Raw genomic sequence first — 12,202 nt, forward strand, 5'->3', positions numbered from 1 at the left:
ACTTTCTTTCGGTGGGGTGGTGACCCTTTCTTTGAAATAAATCTTTCCTAATAAGTAATTTCCTGTTTTAGTTTTGCTTGGACTGATTTACTTTACTTTTGTCCAGCTTGAATAAAATTCAAGACAAGGCTGCACACAATTGTTATGCAAAATAATATACACTGAAATTTAATAAGGTTATTTCTGTGTACATTTGTGGGTCAACTACCATATCCTTTCTGTGTTCCTCACTAGCTGATTACATATGTCAAGCATCACAAGTAACGAGTACACTGCCTTCATGATAATAAATATAAATAATTCCTTTTGTAACCCTTGGTGTGTTGTTAGCTCATATCTTGAAAAATTCATTTTACTATTTCTTTTTGTCTCTTCTGTGTATCATTTTGTCAACAGTTGTTCAGAAAAATATGTCAAAATTGTTATGACAAAGCTCACAAGTTGTATGACGATTTGTAGAAAAAGATGTTATGAGGAAAATAAAATTATGTTCTTCATCAAGGAATGTTTGCATCTCTGTATCTTGATTAGGTGCTGCTTTGTCTCTGAAATGTCGGGCCCGCCTGGGGATTAAGAAACAGCCAGTGGCTGCTGTCAGATGGAATGTGGATAACACCCCAGTGAAAAGACTTGTTTTATCAAGATTTCGTGAAGAAACTCATTTGTAAGTGCATATAACACAGAATAATCTTTCTTCTATGCAAACTGTGCTTAGCCATTGAAACCAATGGTACCAGCTCTTTCTCTTTCTATTAGTTTTGATGGAAATGAGCAAGTATACTACGAAGAGACCACTTTGAATATTACTGAAGTAAAAAAGGAGGATCTGCAGTCAAATTTCACATGTATAGCATTGAACACAATGTACAACACAAGAGTCACGGTGACATTACAACTCAAAGTGCAATCTGAGGGTAGGATTTTTTCGTTTTGATACTTTATACTTCGCACTGAGTTTGAAATATGTTGGTGAGTTAAATTTATTAATTGTTTCAGATAGTAAAAAAGTTTCAGTTAATAAGAAGCAAAACCAGCCTGCTTCTTCCCTACATGTTCAAGCCAGTTGCAAAATTCTCATGGCTGAGTCCTTGGGGTTGGGGAGAGAGGGAGACATTATTCAAACAGTACCAGCAAGAGATGAAACATGCAGAGCACGACTGTATCAGCCCTGTGATAAGAATATTCTGTTTCTAGGATATTTCTCCACTGTGACAAATCAAACTATTTTTAATGTGAAAGCATGGCAGAAAATAGGCAAACTTTAAAAACAAGGGTTTCAGCTGCTGCTTTGCCAGTTTGTTTGCCTTCCTTACTATATGGCATCCAGTGTAGTGTCCTTTCTGGAGTGAATGTTGTGTGAATCACCTCTTCACAGTCACTCTTTATCTTCTCTGAGTGCCACTGTGTTCCCTCTGTGGCATACAAAGGTGTGAGTCACACTTCAAAGGCTTTGCCTTGATTTTGTTTTAAAATTCCTGGGTCTAGCAGTACCTGAAAGAGAAGGAAAATCCAGGGTAGTAATGATGGGGACAAGGATAATCCTTAGCTCATATGGGAATATTCTTTTTAATAGGAATAACCAGATCCCTAAGCACTGTTGCAAACACCTGGGAATCAGATTCCTATGACAGAAAATGCTTTGTCTGTGAAGGCTCAAGAAGCAGCTGTGATCAATTATTTCCTTTTTCATCTCTTCAAATATGCTGAACCACCAAGAATCATGGAATCATAGAATGGTTTGGGTTGGAAAGGGCCTTAAAGATCATTTAGCTCCAAACCCCCTGCCAAAGGCAGGGACACCTTTCACTAGATCAGGTTGCTCTGAGCTCCATCCAACCTGGCCTTGAACACTTCCAGGGGTGGGGACCCACAGCTTCTCTGGGCGCCTTGACACCCTCACAGGAAAGATTTCTTCCTCATATGTAATCTAAAACTACTCTCTTTTCTTGAGGACTTTGAAAGTAAATGTCTTGACCTTTAACAGGGGTTGGTTTTCTATAAGAGAGTGGTGGGAAGAGTAAAATCAAGTGTACTGCTGATCCCAGGCTGTGCACAGACCCAATGTCCTGCTGTACTCTCAGCTGCTCATGAGAGCAGGATCACGGCCTCAAAGCCTGGACAAATTTCCTTGCTGTAGCCTAGACTAGAAGGGATGAAGGTGAATTGTAACAGCAGAATAGCACCCAGCAGGAAGATGGCAGGAGATGTTTTGGTTGGTAGGGGAGTTTGAGTGCAGCATCACTGAGCAAGCTGAAAGCACACCAGCTCTGCACTGAAGTAGGTACTTCAGTGTGGGAGTGTGCTTGCAATGAGAGGGAAGGGAACTGAGTAACAGTTTCTGCTCACTAGTTTATCAATACAAGTCCCTTGTTGGCCCCATATTACAAACTAGATGAAGGAGAGCATATGTTCTGTGTCCATCCCATGAATCATTGAATCTTATTTCTGTTATAGACAAATCTTATTTTGTTTTTTATTCATAGGTCTTCAGTAAATATTCATGAAAGCTCTTGATGGTGACCCTGCTGCTTTTTTTTGTATGGATATCTGCACCCTTGTCCTTGTTGCTGCTGTTGACAAGCTAGCTGCTTCTGCTCCTCAGCACTGTTGGTGTCAGCAATGATATGTCCAGAAGTGGCTGTGCTCTGCTTTAGTTTTCTTCACTCAGTCGCCACACAGCTCAGCAATATTTATGCTAAAGCATTGTTGCTTTTTTCTCAGAATAATAAAAATGCTAGGATTCACTGGTGCCTCTAATCTTGTAAATGTGTAAAACATTATCCCCATCATTACTACCCTGGATTTTCCTTCTCTTTCAGATACTGCTAGACCCAGGAATTTTAAAATGTGCACACTCCTTTTTTTTTTTTGTTTTGTTTGCGTGTTTGTATTTAATTTTTTGGGGGTTTTTTTTGTGTTTTGTTTGTGTGTTTGTATTTAATAGGAAAAAAATCCAAATGTATGATTTCTCCTTAGTGTTTCCCACAGAACAACTTGTGTCTGCTAGCTACTAGCCTGTTAATGTTTTTTTTACACAGTCATTGAAAGCAGAGATAAAGTTCAGCCCAAAGCATCATCTCTGTTCTTTCTCAAAGATGTTCAGAGCTAAAGCTAACTTTTTGGCTCATATTTTGTAGAATTGATGTGGACAGGAACTCTAGACTCAGATCTCTGCCTTCACTGTCTGGAAGTCCATCCATCTTGGAAGCCAGAGAAGATAGAAAAAACTGCTGCTCTTCTGGAGTTTGTCTGGAACTCCTTCAAAAGTTCCTTTCTGACATGTTTTCTCTTGCCTTTCCAGTATTAGTCCTTGTGAGCTGATAGTTTTCTATTCCCATTGCTCTTGAATATAAATAGAAGACGGCTTGCTCATGAACTCAGCTGCTAAATGATGCAGTAAAGTCGAATGGAACAACAGGATCTATTCAGCCTTGTTCAGGGGCTTGTGGCACTTGCCCCCATTGTGCTGAATGTTTGCTAGTAAATTAAATTGGTGAATGTTCAATAATTTATTCCAGAGAAACGAGAGGCTAAGCCAGCATTACTGGGAATTGAACCTGTTCTTCACTTCACAGGAAATCACCTCTGTGTGGTTCTTGTCTGATATGTTACAAACTGCAAGGGCACATTGCTTCTTTTCCAGCCTTGGTCTAATCAGTGCAACCCCAAATATAAAAAGCCTTTTTTAGGCTCATAATTGCAAAAGTTGATGTTGTAACATGTTTCTTCTCTAGATGTTTGTAGAGACTTAATGCAATAATTTTAATGTTATAATGAGCACACTGTCAGCAAAAGTGTCAGTAAGAAACAACATCACCCTCTGATGCTTGGGTCAGCCCCTCCGGGTAGTGAAAGGGGTTTTCTTACTTTGTGTGGTGTGTGTATTGACCAGGAAAATGGATCAAATACTAAAATTTGAAAGGGTCAACAAGGATGAAGTTCCTTCATAGGCATCATGTGACACTGTTAAAAATACGGCCAAACTTCACTTTAGAAGGAACTGGTTGTTTTTGTATCCAATCTTACTGGAAAGTGTTTCCCCCGATCTGGTTCTGGTGAGGTAAGCTTCATCACAAGCCTAATATTTCTTTTTCTCTTTAAATGCCAAAGAAAGAAATGTAGAATGTGAAAATCTTGTAAAACTTACCTCACATCCTACCAGAAGAAAGGGAAAATGTATTTGTAAACTCTTCATTTGTATATTTTTCAGCAGAATTTCTCAGGCACACCCTCCACTAGACCAAATCTCTCAGCACCCCATCCAAGCTATTCTGGAACATTTCCAGGGATGGGGCATCCACAGTTTTTCTGGGCAGTCTGTTCCAGTGTTTTACCACCCTCAGTGTAAAAAAATATCTTCCACATATCTAGACTAAATCTATCCTTGATAAGTCTTCATCTCTGAGGTAAAGGTGGACAGATTCTAGATCTCTTCCATGAGGGAAACTGGAGCTAAAGTGGGTGACTCCTTTCTATCCCAGTTTTTCTTACTCATCATTGCTATTACATGCTCCTTGAAAGGAAAAGGCAGGAGAGAACGTCATCTGACTTTAGCATAGTTTATTTTGTGACCGGGACGTGTTCTGTTTTCCTTCTTGTCTAAGTGCTATCTTAGTTATTATCTTGCAGATTTCATTACTTGCACATGCTCTTTGTACCCTATTTGTGAAATCATGCCAGAAGCCTCCACTTGTCCTTTTGTGGATTTTCATGCGTGGGCTTAGATGTCTCACAAAATGGTTGTGTTATTATCAGTTTTTAAAAGTTACAAAAGACTCAAACATCATGGTCAGCTGTGGTTTTTAGCATAAGTAGGTCTGATTCAACAAATTGAATATTAATTATATACTGCTTAATGTACTTCTAGTTCAGGGACCTATGTGTTGGCTGGGGAAAAATCTTTGTCATCTCTGTCTTGAGCTCCTGAAAGCTGTAACAGAAGTAAGGCAATGAAGCTCAAGCTTCAGCACACTGGTTAACTTCTCTGTGGCTAACGATATATTGCTCTACTTTGCAGAGGTTCTTCCTAACATCCTCCTGATCACAGGATCTCTAGTACTGCTAGGTGCAATAGCAATCTCAGTTATCCTTTACCATTCTTTCCGAGTTGACATTGTCCTGTTCTGTCGGGAGATATTCCAGCCCTACTCAGTCAAGGATGGTAAGTAAGATTTGAGAGAGAAAGTCTAAAAAAAGGAAAATGACAAATCACAGAGAAAGTAAATTATGTGATAGTTGCTAACTCATGACACCTGAGCCTGATTCTTCTCTTTCTTACACCTTTAGTGAAGTCATACATAGTTCTACAAGTGCTTTACATTCCCTTGTTTCCTGGGTTTTGTAGCACTGAATTACATAAAAGAGAGATTCAGTCCTGGTTTTGTAGGTTTTTTAATGAAAGTATTTGCCATAAAATACTGATGTATGAATGATGTTGAAAATCTGTTTTACAGTGCTATTAACTGCACTTGTTATATGCTCTGTAATGAAAAGGAACAAACCTGATGGGTAACGTTAAAAACATATGTTAGAGCAAAAGGTTTTGTAGCCAAAAAGAAAGATGCCAATAGTGTGGAAGACATTTCTGGAGCAATACATCCCATCTAACTTTATTTGTTGCTTTCAGCTCTAGATTCAGACATCTATATTTAGTTGTATGAAATGAAAGTGCACACGTGCAAGTTTCCATCTTAGACATGAAACCTGGAGATCTGTGGCTGGGTCCAGCTGACTAACAGTAAGCAGTTGGTGCACTTGGGGCTGCCCTAGGCCTTAAGTGACACCTGAACCCCTCTGCAGGGGGCAGCTGAAGAGCAGGCAGTGCCTAACAACACAATGAGGTACAGGTTTTTAAGAGACCAAATCCAGCTAAATGGACAGTTTTTGAATCTGAAGCTGACTCTTGGTAGATCTCTACAGCTGATCTAGTTACTTATCTTCTCATTAAAGAGGAAAGAAGCTTTTTTTGGGACAGTTTCCATGTAAGTGTATTTTATGATGAAATTAATCAGACTCTGGAAATGGACATTTCATTATTATTACAGAATCACAAAATCACAGATTCACCGAATCACCGAGGACCTCTGCGATCATCGAGTCCAATCTATGACCAAACACCACCATGTCAGCTAGACCATGGCATTCAGTGCCATTTCCTTAATGCACCTCCAGGGATGGTGACTCCAACACCACCCTGGGCAGCCCATTCCAGTGCCTAATCATCTTTTCTACAAAGAAATTCTTCCTAATGTCCAACCTAAACCTCCCCATCTCCTGTTTAGCACTATGTTCTCTTGTCCCTTCATTGGTTGCCTGGGAGAAGAGGATGACCCCCACCTGGCTACAACCTCTTTTTGGGTCATTGTGGAGAGCAATAGGGTCAAACCTGAGCCTTCTCCAGACCAGATAACCCCAGCTCCCTCAGCTGCTCCTCATAGAATCTATCTCCTCTATGGAATGGTTTGAGTAAGAACCTCAGCAACAAAAGAAAGGATATGGCCATTTCCACCACAAAGAAAGAAACGTTTGGGATTAGAATAAAAATGCTGTAATGGAAAACTAAATTTAGAGAAATGATGCAAGGAATGAAATAAAGACTTGACTTTGTACTTGATTCTGATTGTAAGACTTTCCTAAGAAATGGGGTTTTCACTCAGGAGTATGATATGTTGTGGGAACGATGAATAAAATCTTCAAGATGAAAGAATTCAAATGGTTTGAATTTGTTTCAAATTCAAACAAAAATGTTGTGCTGAGAGACAAAGCCTGTTAATAGCAAATTTTATCACTGAAATAACAAATGTTGATCTTCATTGCTATATCATGCTAATATACATCAATCAGTTGAAATCTCACTGCATATACTTTGGAATACAGCCTTCACAATACAAAGGCCAGGTTCTCCAAAGCTACAAACTCACAGGACAAAACAATTGAGCATGGAAAACACCAATATGTACAGTCTTTCGTTTCCAAGCATGCACCAGATGATAGACATTACTCCGATTGGCCAGAACTACTTCTTAGATCTATTTGTTATTAGACTGATATTTTTATTCTCTTCTGCTTTTTGCAATAGACAGCTCTAATTCATGTTAACACAATACTCCTTCCTCTTGTTTTGCCTTATAGATGGGAAGATATATGATGCGTATGTTATCTACCCCAAAAATCACACCAGTGAAGCTAATTTTGTGGAATATTTTGTTTACCAAATCATGCCAGATATTCTAGAAAATAAATGTGGATATAAATTGTGTATTTATGGGAGAGATATATATCCCGGGGAAGGTAAGTTTCAGATCTGACAATGCACTGAATTACTTGTCAAGCTTGAGCAAATTGTGATTCTAGTCCCTTTTAGGTGTGTAGGAGGTGACTCTACATTCCTTTCCTTGAAGCTCATCCACTCAGCAGCCCTCTGTCTGCTCTCTGAGGCCAGGTCACAAGGGCACTCTGTGCTTTCCAGTGTGCCAGGAAAAGCATATTACAAGGAAGGGACACAGACTTCTTATCATCTTGGAACTCACAGGAAACATAACCCTGAGTGTGACTCTTTTAAACCAACACTTGCTCTTTGGAAAGCCTAACTCTGCGCAGCCATTATCTGGGCAAAACCACAACCAAACCGTGCATGAGCTGCCTTGGCTGACTACAAGACAAGGAAGAGGAGAAACCCACAAACTCAGCTGAGGAAATACCTTTGCTGTTATCACTCAGGAGTTTTCAACCCTTTATGAGGGTGTTAGAGTCACAAGGAGTTCAGCTTCTTTTCACTGACATGATCTATTTTCCCTTCACACAATTCCCAGCATTAGTTCAGGAGAAAAATGGTATGCTTCATTCCTGCTTTCTCGTCTTTCAGGATGAAATAATGTTAATTAATCTGTGCTAGTTTCCATATAGGCACCCTCCACACTATTGTGTATAATTTCTGCCACCTAGGTGCTATCTCCTCTCCTCCAGAGCTGACTTGTCTGTCTGTCTTGTGGTCTGGTTCTTCTGTGGACTAGATCTTCTCTGTCAGTGAGCAGGCAGGCTTCAGCCTAAACTGGTGCATTTTCTGTTTCACATTTCTGAAATCATCTGCCTTGGGCCAGGTGTCATTCATCTGCCCTGAGCTGAGGCTAAGATCTTTGATGTCCTTCTCTTCTGGAAAGTTGTTCACAACTTTGCAGGGCTGCCTGGAAAGGTAAAAGTAAAGAACAGCTGCAAAAGTTCTTGGGCCAGACCATTCCCAGATCAAGCCCAAGGAGATAGAGTAGCTGACAAAACTGTCAGTGGCACAAACTTACACCACTTTCAGTGCTCTGGCAGTCCCCAGCAGAGGAAAAGAGGGTACATATGGAGCTGGCTGATGCATCTGCAAATCAGCTGGTTTGTTAAATAATTGGTGGGTTGAATTTCCTCAGCTGGGCTCCCGCTTCCTTTCTTTCAGCCCAGCATCACAGTGACAGTAGCACTGATCTGCTCTCCCTAACGTGGCAGTGGGAAATTCAAACACCTTCAGCTGTGCTGACAAACAGAGCCCTGAAAGTCTGGACCACCCCTGCAGGGTGAAGGCCAGCACAATGCACAAATTAGAGTATAAATTAGCACACTATAACTCAGGACAATTAACTGTAATTAACTCTAACCCCACCTAAAAACAAGCCTCTTAGAAACAAGTCACCCAAAGGTCTCCTAATGACTAGTTTTCATGGGTAAATATTGCAAGATCATCTTTAAGGTATTCAGCTTGGTACAACACAATTCCTTACATGGAGACTGTTGATCAAACATAATTTTAATACAGTCAGATCTACTGAACTTAGCCTTGAACCCTAGGCCACTGGACTAGAAATTCCTAACAATACTTAAAAGCAGTGAAACTATTACTGTTTCAACCAAAAAAACCCATTTGAAATGAAAGCTTTATGTTTTGGCCTTTTTGGTTTTCTCTCTCCCCCTGCCCTATCCTCTTTGGCTGGTTATTGTTTTTCTGTCTTTTTGAGGGGTTTAGGGGATAAAGTCTTTTTCTAATTAATAAACAACCTGTATCAGACTGAAGTGAGATAGAAATTATGTCTGGTTACAAAGCAATGAAAATGGAGTTTCCAACCGCAAAAGAACTTAAAAAGAAATATCAGTGTCTCATCATTTTCTTGTATGTTTTTAGATACAGCTGGTGCAATTGAGAAGAGGATGCAGAAGAGTAGAAGGTTGATCATCCTGCTAACACACCAGCTGATTAATTCTAAAGAAGATGCTTATGATCAACACATTGCGTTGTACAATGCCCTCATTCAAAATGACACAAAGGTGATCCTTCTGGAAATGGAGACAATTGGGGATAATGGGAAGCTTCAGGAATCTCTTAGGTTTATTATTAAGCAGCAAGGTACCGTCAAATGGAAAGAGGAGCACACGGTGCACCCACAGTCACCCAACTCTAAGTTCTGGAAACAGGTGAGGTACCATATGCCACTCTCATGCTGGCCCTCACACTCAGCTAACACCAGTGAATAGTCTCGGAAAGCACTATCAGGATGGACTACAAGGCCACAGCTGTTTTTCCTTTCAGAAGGTACATGACTGCAGTCAGGAAGTCTGGCTGTGTTTTTTGAACTTTTTTCTGTCCTTCAGTTGAGTAACAATTGGCTAATTGATCGAAGAGGTCTAGGAACTTGAGGGAACATTTTATAGGTATGAGAGTTTTGCAAAGAAATAATTCTAGATTGTGTGGAGAATTTTGCACGTCAGAAAACCAAATGTACCTATAGTCTTTCTATACATACTTGTACATATAATAAAAAGTTATGATTGTGAATAACTGAATGCTTTGCACGTTTACTTCATCTTTCTAATGCAGCTGCTAAAATACAAATGCCTACTGTATTGCTTGATTACAAAGTATAATGTGTATTTTGCAACTAAAAAGAATAATGTTATGGTTTTGGTTTTTTTTTCCTGACATGTATTCCTTTTTGATTCAATAGTTATACTCAAAAGACATTTTATTTTTCCTTAGTTATGGAAGCCTCACTAAAGGGTCTTTTGAGACTGATGTGAATACAGCAGTAAAAAAATAAAGCCATGTTAGGGAAATAAATGCACTGACATATCCATATACCTATATGTTTATATCTATATCTATAAATATAATATGCAATGTTACAGGAAATAAATGCACTGATATATACATATACATATATATATCACATGCATTGTTAAGGGAAATAAATGCACTGATACATATAAAGGTATTTTATGTGCACTTTAAAATATTTTACATTCTATTAAATGAATCTCACACAGAGGGGAAATTTTAAATCTTTCAGGTACAATAATCATGCTGTTACTGTAATTATTATCTCCAGATAGAAATACCATATTAAAATCTAGGATTTTGTTGATACACTGACAGCATTCCTTTAAGCTGCTGAAAAAATAGACTGCTTTTTTATAACAGGAATTATCCACCCTTTTCCATGCTTTGGCCTCATATACTTTCTGATAGGAAATAATCTTAGATGCAAAAGTCAGAGACAAATCTCCTTCTAGTTCAGGTGAGCAGGAACAAGATGTATTCTAGTACAGGTATCCCTGCAAACTTTAATATTTTTAGAGTTTCAAATCCAGGAAATTCTTACTATCAGAGAAGGCTTAGTTTTCAGCTTTAGACTTGCTACAGAATGGGCTTAAAAAGTGAAAATTAGATGCAGAACCCTTATTGTTACCAAGTCCAGGATGACAAACAGGCAAGTTCATTCCTTTTACTGTAAGTTTTTATTGAATATGGTTCTTCAGACTTATAGATAGCTATTTGGAGTAGAAAAAAAATGTGCATAAGTGTTCATTCACTCATTGCTCACTTCACCACAACTATCAAGTATCAAATGTTGCATTTTATTATTACCTCATTAGATTGTGTGCAGTGCTACAGTACCATTTCTTCCCACAGAGGGCATGCTAAGGCATCTAAGGCATATGTAAAAGCAGGAAAGCCTGTTGCTATAAATGATGAATATTTTTTACATAAGCCACTGAGCAAGACAGAATATTCACTTCCAAGATTTTGACATGATAAGTTTCTAGTACAGTTTGAGTCCTGGGCTTGTAATGAATAAGAAAGGATCATAAGTGAGTATCTCAGAAATGAAAAATCTAGGATGACTTTTCAAGCTGGAAAGAGATGAGGAGAAGGTACAATGAGGAAGAGCACAGGATGGGCAATGATGCAAATTACTCTGAAATATACTGATGTGTCACTGACTTCTTAGCCAGGTGTGTAGTTATGGTGGTGAAAAACAAACCTACTGCATGGCTCTTGTGATGATGTTATTTTTTTTCAAGTTTCATGGTCAGCCCAGGAAAAAAAAAAAAAAAAAAAAAAAAAAAAGGAAAATAAATCTTATTGTGGTTTGCCAGCAGTGAACCAAATGGCCTTGACAGAAAGAAAAGGGGCAAATTCAGAGAGTGGCAAAGAACATTTGCACTACCAGGGGGTGAGTATGTGACTGTAATAATGACTAAAAAATGCTGCAGTTGTCACCTTTTGTTGTTGTTGTTGTTGTTATTCCTTAGTGTTTAATAAAAAATATGAGATATGCATTAAAATGGAAATGTTCTGCAGATGTTATCATATTTGTAATGTTAGAGAGAAAGCACAAAAAGAGCTGTGGAATATTTTTACAATATCATTAAAATATCAGCACCACTAAGGCCACATCGGGAGTCCTGTGTTTAGTTCTGGGCTCCTCAGCAGGAGAGAGATGTGGACATCCTGGAGTGAGTACAGCAAAGGGCCATGGGGCTGGTGGAAGGACTGGAGCATCTTTCCCATGAAGAGAGGCAGAGAGAGCTGGGGCTCTTTAGCCTGGTGAAGTCCCTCATCTGAAGGGAGGGTACAAAGAAGAGGGAGTCAGGCTGGTCTCAGTGATGCCCAGTGACAAGATCAGAGAAAATGGGTGACAACCTAAAAACAGGAGGTTCCCTGTGGACATCAGAAAGGGATTTTTTATGGTGAGGGTGACCCAGCACTGGCACAGGTTGCCCAGGCAAGTTGTGAGTCTCCAGCCGTGAAGATACTTAAAAACCTCCAGGGCTTGATTCTGGCCAATCTTGAGCAGGGGGTTGACTAAATAACTTCCAGAGGTGTCTTCCATCCTCAATCATTCTATGATATGCAACTTTCAAACAGCCTAGATTTCCAAAGATCTTT

General features: G+C 39.2%; 1 protein-coding gene across 1 annotated transcript in view; it reads left to right on the top strand.

Annotated features, from left to right (window-relative positions):
• The window catches only part of IL1RL1 (interleukin 1 receptor like 1), a 41,032-nt gene extending 29,642 nt beyond the window's left edge, over window positions 1-11,390 (top strand). The window contains exons 10-14 of the mRNA XM_063392631.1: window positions 532-664; window positions 757-914; window positions 5,018-5,161; window positions 7,132-7,290; window positions 9,158-11,390. Of these exons, the coding sequence (XP_063248701.1) occupies window positions 532-664; window positions 757-914; window positions 5,018-5,161; window positions 7,132-7,290; window positions 9,158-9,507 (944 nt within the window). The 3' untranslated portion in view covers window positions 9,508-11,390. The remainder of the gene's footprint in view (window positions 1-531; window positions 665-756; window positions 915-5,017; window positions 5,162-7,131; window positions 7,291-9,157) is intronic.
• Window positions 11,391-12,202: the final 812 nt, after the last annotated feature.

Source organism: Prinia subflava, chromosome 3, assembly GCF_021018805.1.
Source record: "Prinia subflava isolate CZ2003 ecotype Zambia chromosome 3, Cam_Psub_1.2, whole genome shotgun sequence".
NCBI lineage: Eukaryota > Metazoa > Chordata > Aves > Passeriformes > Cisticolidae > Prinia > Prinia subflava.